A 14233-nucleotide genomic window follows, 5' to 3' on the forward strand; every position below is an offset into this window, starting at 1 on the left:
CAACAACATTGCCATCCCAAAACGTATATAGTCACCAAGCAGTCTCCACCATCATTTGCCCATGCTTCCCAGTATGTGCATGAAGTGTACTCTCCACCCTCATTTGTACCCAATTCTCAGCCACAATCTCCACCCTCATTAGGGGATAATGTGTGTGGAATGGGCAGAATGGACAGCATTCCCCTTCTCCAAACAGTAGAACGGAGTATAGCATATACAGAATTATTTACGTTAAAGGAGTACATAGTTTTTAGAAGAGTATTTCTTGTTCTTATAAAAGGTATCTAAAGGTCTGTTGGGAATTAATATGTGTCCTGTTTTTTTAGTATTGATATTTATCATTTTTGCCACTACTGAAAGTTGGCAGTAATATATTAAAAATAAAAATGTATGTACATTATATTTGAAAAATATATATGGTGTGGTGGATCGGCACTCCCTTTAATAGCCTCAACCTCAACTGCCCTAGGTACCTTCAGTAACTTGTGTAGGTACCCAATAAATGCAGCAGCACTCCAAGTGCTTGTAAAACAAAATTCTGAAATTCGGGATTGAAAAATGCTCGATTCCGGGATTCCCGGGAACCTGGCATTGGCTTCACATTCCCGGCCACCCCACATATTTGCTTACATTGGTGGTGTGGCTGGTAGCCTGGTGGGCTGCACGGTGCAGCCGGGCAGTGTGGCCAGAAGCAGGGTGGGTGGTGCAGTTGGGAGCCAGGTGGAGCCAGGCAAGAGGGTGTAGCCTGCGCAGAGTGACCTCTGACCACATCACGCTGTGCAGAGCTGCAATATAGGGGCCAAATCCCAGGATACCGATCCCGGGATTGCCTACCCTACTATCACTTGTCCACGCTGCCACGGGACTCTGACAGCCCCATGCGGGAAGCAGGAATGCCCCAAAACAATGCGGTGGCCCCATAAATACCAGGAGATTTGGGAGGAATCATGCATATACATAAGTGGTAATTAATAATAATAAATAAATAAATATGTTATCACCAGGCGCAGTGGGGTTCATGGGACTAATGCATAGAGCTCTCACATTTCCATTGTGCTCCATTTGCAAACTCTTTTATAGAGTATAAAGAAGTATTGTACTTGTATAAACAAACAAACAAACAAACAAACAAACAAACAAACAAACAAAAAAAGACTTTATTTTAAAATTTCTGTCTGCCCCTACCAACAATATTTCTATAACATTCTCGCTAAGGATGATGGGATTATATCTATTGGAGGAGTCAGCTAATGCTGCTGCTTGTCAATAAAGCGCTGATGCAAGCTCCGGGGCGTGTCATGTCGGGAGTTGTAGTTCCCCGGGTAGCCCGTTTGCGAGCAATACTGACAAGTATACTACAATGACAGGCATGCATTGCGTGTTAGAGTACGGCTTCCTTTTTGTAGGTAGCCGGCAACGTGTGCCGTAGACCGGGGAGGATTGCTCTTAAGTGTTCCAGCTGCCTGTGCCTTGCCGAGCTGCATTACAATGACGGTCAGTGACCTTAGCCGGGGTGTATGTTGCACATTACAGGCTGTTACAGGCCGGGCTGCATAATGGGGTAGCGGAGTGCGTGGTCCAGCTGTTACTTTCTTGCTAGCTGTCATGCTACCACCAGCACAGCAGGGCCAGGGTATTTGAGTGACATAAATGCTGTATGTAATTATCTTTTATCTCTGCAGCACAGCAGTTCTCACACTTCAGCTGCCATACATTAATTTGAGTTAAATGAATCTACAGATAACATTTGTTATCTGATTCTGATAGCAAGTTAACACCCTGTTAATGTGTCTATCTATGCTTAGTGCAGGTAAATGGTGCACGGTGACCATATTTAGATTAATCTAAAAAATAGTTATTTCAGGTGTATTTTCTTCCTTCATGGTGGCTCATGCTGTAGTATTTTAGATGGGAAGAAACTTTGTTGTCACTGAGCTCATGTGATCATTAGGAGCCAATGGACTGGACTGTTTAAAGCAGCAGCTTGAACAGGATTCTGTGTAGGTGACAGCCACTAATTAATGTAACTCTTTGGAAGCATATGCCACATGTTCCCTGCTATTTTGGTTATTCTTCAACATGACCATTATTTTTGCTATTATTTATTTATTATGCATACCCATTACATTATTAGTTGGGAAGGGTATGAGTAAAAACCGGAACCGGTCAGATGCTGGACCAAACAGGCTCCATTCATCAATTTCCCTGTGGTCCTGTGACACCTGTCATCAGGGGGAGGGGGAGGGGGAGAAGAAAGCTTGTCTGTAGTGTCTGGGCATGTAGAAAAAAAAAATGGAATGGTCCTCCTAACCACACGGGGAGGCTGTAATCTCCCCTTCCCCATGACCCTGGTGAAAGCTATCATCGGCAGCCCCTGCATCGGTGTTCTGGCGGCTTGTCCGTTTCCAGTTTTTACTTAGTCCCATTAGGAATAGTATGCGGTGAAATAAATGTATTGATTATTTTTACGTTGCTGAGAGTACTGTCTGACATCTAGGGTTATTTTTTTTGTCAGGAGCTTATTAACCTCCAAGTATGTTTTTAGAAGCCTGGGAGTAAACTTATGTAAACATGAAGACAATATACAAACTCCATAAAGATATTCAATGACATCGATCAAACCAATTATCGCGTTATGAAACGTCCGGTACCACCGCTAAAATGGGTGACATTTTGTGTATTTCAGCTCGCCACCCCAGGGGGGGGGATGTGTGAGCTGATATGCCAACGACAGCAGCCATATGCACCCGAACGGAGATACATTTGATAGCTCCATTGGGTCCTCTAGTGGCTGCGTGCACAAAACCATTTGAATATGGCCCTAGACCAGTGGTTCCCAAACTGTGTGCCGTGGCTCCCTGGGGTGCCTCGGGACACTTGCAGGGGTGCCCCAGGTTGGTGGTCCAGGACCAATTCAATTTATTTATGGTTAATTATTTATGGGCAAAACCAGTGCTGGAGGCTGCCAATCATAAAATGTGTACAAACAGAATTAAATCCTGCCCATTAGAACATAACTGACCCTAAGAATCGCATATAAACCCAATCTAATTCATTGTTTTTGGGCCTAGGGGTGCCGCGAAAAAATTCTGATAGGCTAGGGTGCCGTGATTCAAAAAAGTTTGGGAACCCCTGCCCTAGACTAATTTATGTTTTAATCTGATAGAATGCTATAAACGTCTGCTTTTTACATGTGCTTCTGTTTAAGGAACGGAAAGGAACTGCTAAAGTTGACTTCCTTAAGAAAATTGAGAAGGATATCCAATCAAAATGGGAGAGTCAAAAGGTCTTCGAAGTCAATGCCTCAGATCATCAGGAGCAGAACAGGTCAGTTTATGATTTTTTAGGTTATTGCATCTTGAATTTTCACTAATATATAATAACTTGCATATATTGTATTGTTACCTAGTAATACACTATCTCTAACCGTTATAAATGTTGTACTAACACAGTTATTTAATTAGATGCATGGAATAACTTTTTTTTTTGCTATGTTCCAAGATCGTGCAAAATGATCACCTTTTATGAATCAACAGCAACCTTTTAACTTTAGTTAAATATTGGGTACTTGTTTCCTAGCACGGCACCAGCGATTTTCATTGTATTGATCGGGACCTAAAAAATCGCGTCCATCGCGTGCAACCAAATCGCATGCGATGGACGCAATTTTTTAATTGGAATCAATGTAAAATGTTCCCTGAGACCCAATTTCACGCGTCCTCCAACCTTTTCATACCCCCGCTATCCACGTTGGCGTGGAGTTGATTTATAAAGTGTGGTGAGCGCACCGAGCCCGAAGCGTGGCGAGCGCACGCGCATTACTTCACAGGTATTATGTGTCCCCTTGCGGGGCTCGCTGCGCTCGCCACGCTTCGGGCTCAGTGGCTCGCTGTGCTCGCCACACTATATGAAATCCTCTCCACGCCGACGTGGATAGTGGGGGTATGAAAAGGTCGGATGACGCGTATCGCAGCCCCTAGAAGGCTCGCTGCGCTCGCCACGCTTCGGGTTGCTATCAATAGTGGGGTGGCATTAACAATGGGGGGGCATACAATAAAAAATGGGGTCTGGGGGCCATTTAATATTGTACCCTATGTAAAATCACGTTCTTCGCATCGCATGCCATTATAATGGCATGCGATGGACACGATTAACGGGATTTTAACATTGACAGGTAATTTAACATTGATTCCTATGTAAGATCGCGTCGGTCGCATGCCATTTCAGCCTTGCCGGCAATAATGTATGAAAAATGACAGAAAATCGCATACCTTAAGTTACCTTAACTTAAGGTATGCGATTAACCACGACGGGTGCCGTGCTAGGAAACAAGTACCAAATATTGCACCCAAAAAAAGGACAGCCGCTGTGAGCGATGCTGGCATTTCTAACTGATATTTTGAGGATCTCTCACAGCAACATTAGCGCTCAAAGGGTTTAATAAAAAGGTTTGCTCGGCAATTTTTATACCCATTTTGGCACTCAAAGGGTTAATGTTTGGGCAGGGCGCATTGCTCTGCTGAAATAGCTTAGTGTGAACACTATATTTAGTATAGTAAAATATCAGCTGTTGCTTTTATTGTTCAAAGGGTTTGTTTCTAACCAATTGTGTCCTCTTTCTATCCTAGGAAAGACAAGTACCTTGTGACCTTTCCTTATCCATACATGAATGGGCGTCTTCACCTAGGTCACACGTTTTCCCTGTCTAAATGTGAGGTAAGGCTGCATCTTCACATACCCTGCATTTGTACACACAGACAGATCTTGCATATGAGTCACTTGTGCTAAATTAGTACACGATCATCTTAATATGATAGTTGCTTATATACTGTGGAGGAGAAGCATCTGCCCTGCTGTTTTAATACGATTAGAGTATGTTGTGGAATAAGATTTTGTTTCCTTGTATCCACATGTAATTTATTCTAGCAAATTTACATTCAAAAAACAGCATTGCATTTATCTCCCTTTGCCTTGTAACAGAACTAAATTGTCCTTTTTTTTTTTTTTTAATGATAGCCATTATTTGTTCTAGTTCCCAAATGTCGCACATAGGGCCTGATTCAGAGTTGATTGCAAAAGCAAAATCTTTCTTAAGTTGGCAAAACCATGTGCACTGCAGGTGGGGCAAATGTAACGTGCATCGAGTTATGATGTGTACAAACAGTGCAATTCTGGATATCAATTTTGACTGTATAGTCCATATAAAATAGAAAGTTAGTCAGAATCACAGTGTTCAGCCAAATTCAGTGGAGTCTCATGCCCCCGTTTAGTCAGTTTCGCATAGATAGACTGTGCAGGCACGTCTATCTTGACTATCTCATCTGTAGGATGTATTTGGCCTGGGGCCAAATAGCAAGATAGTCTAAAGGCCCAATAGACACTAGACGATATTGTTCGCAGGCTTTCTAAATGATCTGCATTGTTAGCGATGCATGCTCCCGTGCGTTGTTAATGACCCTCTCCCTCGTCCAATTATGTTCACAGGAGAGAGGACATTGTTAACGACAGCCATTCCTTAATGAGACTAGGCATACACTCTAGAAGACATTGGACTCCATATCGCTCAGAACCCCTTTCTGAGCGATATTGAGGCCAATGTCTTCTAGTGTGTATGCGCCTTAAAGCTAAAGTACATCTAAAGTCAAAATTGGATGGTCAAAATCAGCCATGAGCCAGAATCACACCGTGTACATTTTTTTTTTTTTTTGTCATTTTGAAATTGCATGTCACAGACAGCACCATTTCTAGGTTCCTCACACCCCATAGAGGTGTGCAAAGAAAAGTAGCAGAGTCATGGCAGATATGTGCGCAGTGTAAGAGTCATATTGTCCTTTTGCATTCACGTGGCCTCTTCGCATTTATGGTAGCGTAGTAAAGGAATAGTAGTACGGATGGTGTAATGTTTAGCATTACTGCCTCACAGCGCTGAGGTCATGGGTTCAATTCCCACCAAGGCTTTAACTATGCGGAGTTTGTATATTCTCCCCATACTTGCGTGGGTTTCCTCCGGGTACTCCTTCCACAATCCAAACATATACAGGTAGGCTCATTGGCTCCCAACAAAATAAACCCTGGAATGTCTGTGTGTGCGTGTACATGTGGTAGGGAATATAGATTGTAAGCTCCACTGGGGCAGGGACTGATGTGAATGTTCAAATATCCTCTGTAAAGCGCTGCGGAATCTGTGTGCGCTCTATAGTAACTGTTAATAAATAAATAGTAGCAAAATGTTAATATTTGCCTTTATGATACTTACTGCTTTTTTACTTCAAGCTGCACTTGCCTTTTACTTCAAGCTGCACTTGCCAATATGTACAATTAAATATTGTATTTTTAGTTTTGTGTAGGATTCCAAAGAATGAAAGGCAAGACCTGCTTGTTTCCCTTTGGTCTTCATTGTACTGGCATGCCTATCAAAGTAAGTTCCAGCCAATCAGGTGTAGGTTATTATATATGTGCTCTAGTTGATCATTTTTAGTTCTAGACTGGCCACCTAACCCAAATATGTGTTTCAGGCCTGTGCAGATAAGCTGAAGAGGGAAATGGAGTTGTACGGCTGTCCACCTCAGTTTCCAGAAGAGGAGGACGACGATGAAGAGGTTGCGACAAAGAAGGAAGATGAGCTAATTATCAAGGATAAAGCAAAGGGGAAAAAGGTAAAATGCAAAACTGGAATGTCATTCAAAGTTGCAGATAACCTCAGGACCACTGAATATGTATAAAATTCTCACAGCAAATGCACATTTATATACGTTAATGCATCACCTTCTAAATAAAATAAAACGTAAACAAAATGTACAAAAAATGAAGGGTTCAGAAATCACTACAGTAATATACCTTTATTACACAAGCTTTAATATTATGTGTAGTATGACAAATTAGCAATATGAACAGTAGGATAGGTATCTATTCCTTTTTTTTTTTTTTTTTATATAATAATTTTACAAATGCAAGGAAGCATTGTTTGGTACTTTAGGTATAGCATCAGACTGTTACCTGACATACTGATGCTGTTCTGCCGGCGATGGCCTCAGTTTTCGGAAACCTGGTGGTGGAGTGGATTGGCCAGGATCTCTATCGGAGGATAAAGGTTTCATTTTTTTTTCATTCAAAACTCTGACCCTTCCACATCTGCGACAGAGACAGGCTGACTGAGGCAGGAACTTACATCACAGACCCTCCCTGAAAATGCGTGAAAAGTGCCCTGCGATTTTTATGGCACTCTGAGAAAACGGACAGGTTCTGTCCCCAAACAGCGGCTTCCTGTCCAAACAGTGGCCCCCCTTTTGACCCTTGTCAGATCCGCAGACAGCTAGTGGTCAGACAAGTTTTAACATTTATCCTTCACGCAATCTAACATAAGTGTAATGTGGCACAATTCTTCATTCTACTGATGCAGATCCGATTAACGGACATCGATGATCAGTGATCCGACGGGTAAACCGCAAAACCATTTTAAAAGATAAATGAAATTTGTAAAGTATACCTAATAGTTCGTGAGAGTGGTTATGGTATTAAGCAGGGGTAGCCAACTCCAGTCCTCGAGAGCTACCAACAGTTCATGTTTACCAGCTCACCTCGCAGGTACACAGGTGCACGCATTACTGACTAAGACATTTGAATAGATCCACAGGTGGAGCTAATTACTTCACTTGTGATTCTGTGAGGAGACCTGGAAAACGTTAACTGTTGGTAGCTCTTGAGGACTGGGGTTGGCGATCTCTGGTATAAAGGGTAGACATGCACATGGTCGACATGAGGTTCTTTGGGCTTTTTCAAACTTTTTTCCATCACTGTGGACTTATTTTGAGTCCACATGATGTAATCTAAAAATTTACACCAGAAAACTGTTGACTATTTTCGTGTTGACCGTGACAACCTTGTTGGTGTCGACCTTTTATTCTATAATTGCTCTCTAGCTTTAATTTATCTTGTAAGACCCTGCTACATAATAATGGCAGCTGGTGCACTAGCAGAATATACTTTTAATGCTCGTTCTAACAATGCAGTTGTATACCTATGTATTGAAATTGGTTCATTGTGTAATGTTTTGTTTATTTCCCATACTTCCTGAACGGGAAATGTGTTATATGTACATCTTTGCATTATAGTTGTATTTTGCTGTTTGACAGAGCAAAGCAGCAGCAAAGACTGGTTCATCAAAATACCAATGGGGGATTATGAAGTCTCTAGGCCTCTCTGATGAAGACATAGTAAGTTTTGCTGATGCAGAACACTGGCTTGGCTATTTTCCTCCTCTGGCCGTGGAAGACCTTAAGAGCATGGGATTAAAGGTAAGTTACACTAATATATAGTTCTCTTAGATCCCTTGAGTGAAGAATGCTGAGATAAAAGATTTTAAAGAACCGTTTCCAACTTGGGGATGGCCATCGTTGCCATTGATAGTGTTATACTATGCAATGGATGACCATCAATGTTTTACCCATCGATGGTCATCCTTTTTTTTTTTTTCTGGTCTGTGGTCCAATCAAAACACAGGGAGTGGGGTGTCGCGGCAGAGCTATGCTCTGTGTCCCGGCACCTTGGGGAAAACCCCCCCCCCAAAAGCAAAACATGGTTTTGCTGTGGCATTGATGGAGAAAAAACATCTGGTTCTTCCCCATTGATGGCAACAGTATTCGACTTCGGCCATAAACCAATGATGATTTCGAGACGTCAATGGTCGAGGGCCATCCCTATTCCAACCAAACTAGGGAGGTTATTCTGGTTGGTGCGTACATTTCCGAAATCTTTCGGAGCGGTCCGCACGCCACGCTGTGCGGACATCGTCCGAAGAACCGCCCACCGGACCTCCGCATACGGACGGACTCGCACTAGAAGAACAGGGCATGTTTACGGACGACATCCAAACCATGCGTGTGCGGTGGACACACACATATTCTGCACGGTCTTACAGCGTTTGCGCGGTCTTACCGCGTCGGAACGGATGGGACCCTGGCCGTACGCACCGATGCGGTGTCAAAAATGCAGCATATATTTGTGTGTTTAGTAATGGTCCATTTAAGCTGCAATGGTTCCATTTGAAGCAATGACAAGAGTGTAATTAATGAGTAATGAGTAAAGGAGTGGATTGTATTGTGTTCAGCTGACATTGGTTGAGGTGCGCCCATACTGATTGGGCATTCCGAATGCCTAGCGCATGACCGAGTGGTGTCTGCAAAGCAATACTTGCGTATGAACACCGCATGTTTCCTGCCTTTTTGTTCGTGTGCATTCGGTGTGCTGTCCGAATGTACGCGTACCAGAATTAGTGCACTCCCTCGTTTACGCCCATGTTTAACCCACTTTGAAACTACGCCCCTGTGTACTTCCGAATGACGCCCATATCTCCCGAGTGAATGCGGTGCACATTTCTGTTCGGTATTAGTGCGAACAAGTACGGAGACCTTGCGTGGCACATGCGCATAGCGTTGCACACGCATGCGCAGACGGCTAAAAACCGCCATCCGCAAGAGTTCGGAAAAGTACGCACAGACCAGAATAAGGCCCTAGGTTTTTCTCCCTCTTGGAGTGATTGGGGCTTGGGATTCAGTATGAAATCCTGGCGGTCGGGATCCCGGCGGTCAAAATCCTGACGCCGAAATCCCGACAAGGGGGGGACGTGGATCGCCCCCCCCCCCTTGCGGGCTCGCTGCGCTTGCCACGCAGCGGGCCCGGTGCCTCGCTACGCTCGGCACGCTAATTTATTCTCCCTACAGGGGTGTCGTGGACACCCACTGAGGGAGAAACTGTCGGGATTTCGGCGGTCGGGATTCTGAACGCCGGGATCCCGACCGCCGGGATTTAAACTGCATCCCTTTTTGTTAAATTCAAAGTGACCACAGAACAGGGAGTTTAACAGTTGCTTCGGTACTTGTTTCCTATCTGGGCGCCCGCTAAGTTAATTGCGCACCATGCTATTCTCCGTATAAAAATCGGATCGCATCGCATCGGATACCACAAATACACATAGACGATATTGAACGATGCGATGCGATCCGATTCGATTTCCCATAGGAAACAATGTTAAATGGATCAATTTACCCAAATCAGCATAGGGAAGAATGGTAAATGGGCCAGAAACCCCAAAAAAACCCACAGAGCAGTGGAATGTCCCCCCAAAAGTAGTTGACGCCACCCCGCCATCAACGTGAACCCGAAGCGTGGCGAGCGCAGCGAGCCCGCGAGGGGCGGCGGTACGCGTCCTCCGACCTTTTCATGCCCTACTATCCACTAGGGCGTGGAGTGAGAATAGGATAGTGTGGCGAGCACAGCGAGCCACCGAGCCCGAAGCGTGGCGAGCGGACGCGGATACCTCACAGGTAAACGCGTCCCTTCGCGGGCTTCCCAGGTGTCCGCGTCGCCATGGACACCTGGGAAGCCCGCGAGGGGACGCGTATAACTGTGAAGGTATCCGCGTCCCCTCGCTGCGCTCGCCACGCTTCGGGCTCGCTGCGCTCGCCACACTATTCTACAGTATTCTCACTCCACGCCCTAGTGGATAATAGGGCATGAAAAGGTCGGAGGACGCGTACCGCCGCCCCTCGCAGGCTCGCTGCGCTCGCCACGCTTCGGGTTCACGTTGATGGCGGAGTGGCGTCAACTACTTTTGGGGGGACATTTCAATGTTCAGGGGTGTTTTTGGCCCATTTACTATTGTTCCTATGATAATTTGGCTAAATTGAGCCATTTCACATTGTTTCCTATGGGAAATCGGATCGCATCGTATACCATCGTACATCATCGACTACCGAATCCGATGCGATCCGATTTCATTACGGTGCCGTACGTAGAAAACCTGGGCGCCCAGATGGGAAACAAGTACCGTTGCTTCTGTGTTTGAATATGATTATTTTTGTTCTGTACCGTTGCGATGGTAGTTATTACTAGATTCAGAATAGCAATTTGCTAAAACTAAGTGTTTCTGCCGAGTCCTTTTGTAAGTGGGTCGACTGAGTCACATTCTGCCCCGGTTCATACCAGGAATGTGGATGCTAATGTGCTGAGCCTTAAGAAGAAGTTGCAGATCTCAAATATCCTGTGCAGGTTTTAGTACATAGACTCAAGTATAACAAAGCAGACACCTTACCAACAGCTCTTCCTTTCCTGAGGGCTCCCAATTACAGGGAATCATTCTAGGGCTGGGGTGGTATTTCTCAGTGAGTTACTGTAATTTACCGGTAGGTATTAAAATACTATTTTCTATATGATCCATAAGGGATACTGGGGTCACTTAATACAATGAGGATGTCCCAAAGCTTCTAGAACAGGCGGGAATGTGGTGAGACGTCTGCAGCTCCACCTGCCCAAACAGTGTATCCTCTTTGGCCAGGGTATCGAATTTTGTAGAAACGAACAAACGTGTTCTTCCAATACCAAGTAGCAGCTCGGCAGAGCTGCAATGCTAACACTCCATGAGCAGCCGCCCAGGAGGAACCTACAAATCTAGTAGAGTGGGCTCGAACAGACTGCGGAACCGGCAATGCTGCCGATGTATGAGCCTGCTGAATAGTTAGGCGAACCATCTAGCAATAGATTGCTTTGAGGCAGGACAATCTCTTTTCTGAGCATCAGACAGCACAAAAATAGAGTCAGTCTTTCTGACTACTGCCATCATTTTAAGGTAAATCTTCAGGGCCCTCATGAAATCCAAGGATTTCGGAAAGTCAAAGGAACTGGATCTAGCCAGAACCACAATTGGCTGGTTCAGGTGAGAAAGCAGAGATAACCTTAGGGAGAAACTGTGGACGAGTGCGGAGCTCTGCCCTGTCCTCGTAGAAGACTAAAAAGGGGTTTTGCAAGCCAAGGCCCCTCACCCTCCTTGCGGAGGCCAAAGCTGGAAGCATTACCATCTTCCAAGGAAGGAACTTTTCTTCTACCAAAGCTAATGGCTTGAACCAGGGGGACTGTAGAAAAGTGAAAACCACCTCCAGATCACACAGCGCTGTCGGAGGTATAAAGGGAGGCTGGATATAGAGGACTCCTTGTACAAAGGTCTGAACCTCCAGCAACAAAACAATTTTTTTTCTGAAAGAACAGACAAGGACGAAATTTGCACCTTGATGGAGCATAAACGAAGGCCCATATCTACACCAGCCTGTAAGAAATGACCCAGACGAAAGAACAATTTCTCCCCTCACACCAAGACACGTACTGTTTCCAAATGAGATGGTAATGTTTGGACGTAACTGGCTTACTAGCCTGTATCATAGTGGAAATTACATTTCCTAGAATACACTTTCTGGCTAGGATAGTCCGCTCAACCTCCAGGCCGACCAACAAAGCCGCTGTTTTGATAGACGAAGGGTCCCTGTTGTAGAACAGGTACACAGGGGATCCCCGCCGCCGGTCTCTGGTCCTGGCACAATAACACTGAAGGTTCTTGTTGAGCCGAGATGCTATAAGGTTTATATCTAGAAACCCCCAGCGGATTGTGAGTAGATGGAACACCTGAGGATGTAATCCCAATTCTCCTGGATGCATGTTGTGATGACTGAGGAAGTAGGCTTCCCAATTTTCTACGCCTGATATGAAGATGGCCGAGATGGCGCTCTGATACTTTTCCACCTAGAGCAGCATCCTGGACACTTCTTTCATGCAGGCCCTGCTCTTTGTCCCTTCCTGATGATTTACGTACGCCATAGCATTGTTGGACTGCAACTGAACCACCCGGCCTAGAAGCAGATGGGAGGCTTGCTGCAGGGCTTTGTATATTGCCCTGTGTTACAGTATGTTTATTGGAAGGAGGGCTTGACCACTTGCCCTGAAACCCATTTTCCTTGGGTTACTGCGTCCCAACCTCTCAGGCTTGTGTCTCTAGTGAGGAAAACCCAGTCCTGGATTCCGAAGCTCTGTCCCTCCAATTAGTGGGATGACTTCAGCCACCATGTCAGTGATATTCTGGCCTGAGGAGAAAGGTGTATCAACCGATGCATCAGAAGATGTGAACCCGACCATTTGCGAAGGAGGTCCAGCTGGAACCCCCTGGCATGGAAACGACCATATTGAATTGCCTTGTATGAGGCAACCATCTTGCCCAGTAGATGGGTACACAAATGAACTGAGACTCTGTCCAGGCTCAGGACTTCCCTGACTATGACTGAAGGGTGTTAACCTGGTCCTGCGGTACCATTCCCAGAAACAAGAGCCTCTGGGTCTGCACTAGGTGGAACTTCTGGTAGTTCATAATGCACCCATGGTCGGTTAAGTTGTGGAACCGTTGAGAGGAGTTCCCTGGACCTCGCTTTTATCAGGAGATCGTCCAGGTATGGAATAATATTCACACCCTGCGACCTCAGCAGTAACATTTCCGCCATAACTTTTGTGAACACCTTTGAAGCTGGCCGAATGGAAGGGCCTGGAATTTAAAATGGTTGTTCAAAAGGGGCAAACCTGAGGTATATCTGATGAGGCGGCCATATTGGAATGTGAAGGTATGCATCCTTTATATCTAGAGATATAAGGAACTCTCCCTCTTCCAGACCTGAGATCACCCCTTTCAGGGATTCCATGCTGTCAGCAATGAGACCCGAGCTTCCGGAGACTCCTGCAGCCCGGATTTCAAAAATCTGCTGGGTTGTCGAACACCAGTTTGTACCATTGGGAAACTATATTTCTTACCCCAGTATCCTGGCAAAAAAGATCCCAGATATGGCTGAAAAACCACAATCTCACTCCTACCTCCAGACCATCCTGTGGCAGAGGCCTGGCATCAGGCTGAAGCTTTAGAAGCCAGAATTGGAAGCATGTTCTCTATGTTCCTGTCTGCTGAGTCCTTTTGGGTAGTGGCCCCGGGGACCGGCAACACTATTTTTTTGGCAGACGGGACACTGAGGCATTTACTGGTGTTCCCACTGTTTCCTGCACTCTGGGCGAAAGGAAATGTGGATACTAGTCATTTTGGGATCTGATATTTTTGTCTGAACAGATCACCCAAATCCTTGGAGTCTGGGAATGTGACATTAGCTTTGTTATGTATGAAGAAAAAACAACTGCTGAGTCCCAGTATCTTCATTAGGGAGGTGTAAAACATCTCTAATGGCAACAACATGGTTCTATGCCCTGTGTGGGGGTTTTATCCACAATTAGCTCAACCTCCTCCTGGTCGTTTTCATTATCAGTGTCAGAATCGACCACCTGCAAACTGCATTTACGCAGGGCCATGGAGGGGGCTTCCTGAGAATTAGATTTTCATATTCACCACGGACACCTTACTTGTAAGAGCTGTGTTTGT

General features: G+C 45.1%; 1 protein-coding gene across 1 annotated transcript in view; it reads left to right on the forward strand.

The window, feature by feature from the left end:
* The first annotated feature begins 1315 nt into the window (after nt 1-1315).
* LARS1 (leucyl-tRNA synthetase 1) overlaps nt 1316-14233 on the forward strand; it is a 64817-nt gene continuing 51899 nt past the window's right edge. The window contains exons 1-6 of the mRNA XM_083181909.1: nt 1316-1494; nt 3209-3327; nt 4629-4716; nt 6338-6418; nt 6516-6656; nt 8133-8294. Coding sequence (XP_083038035.1) covers nt 1489-1494; nt 3209-3327; nt 4629-4716; nt 6338-6418; nt 6516-6656; nt 8133-8294 — 597 coding nt within the window. The 5' untranslated portion in view covers nt 1316-1488. The remainder of the gene's footprint in view (nt 1495-3208; nt 3328-4628; nt 4717-6337; nt 6419-6515; nt 6657-8132; nt 8295-14233) is intronic.

Source organism: Crinia signifera, chromosome 4 (genome assembly GCF_055691185.1).
Source record: "Crinia signifera chromosome 4, ASM5569118v1, whole genome shotgun sequence".
NCBI classification, from domain to species: Eukaryota; Metazoa; Chordata; class Amphibia; order Anura; family Myobatrachidae; genus Crinia; species Crinia signifera.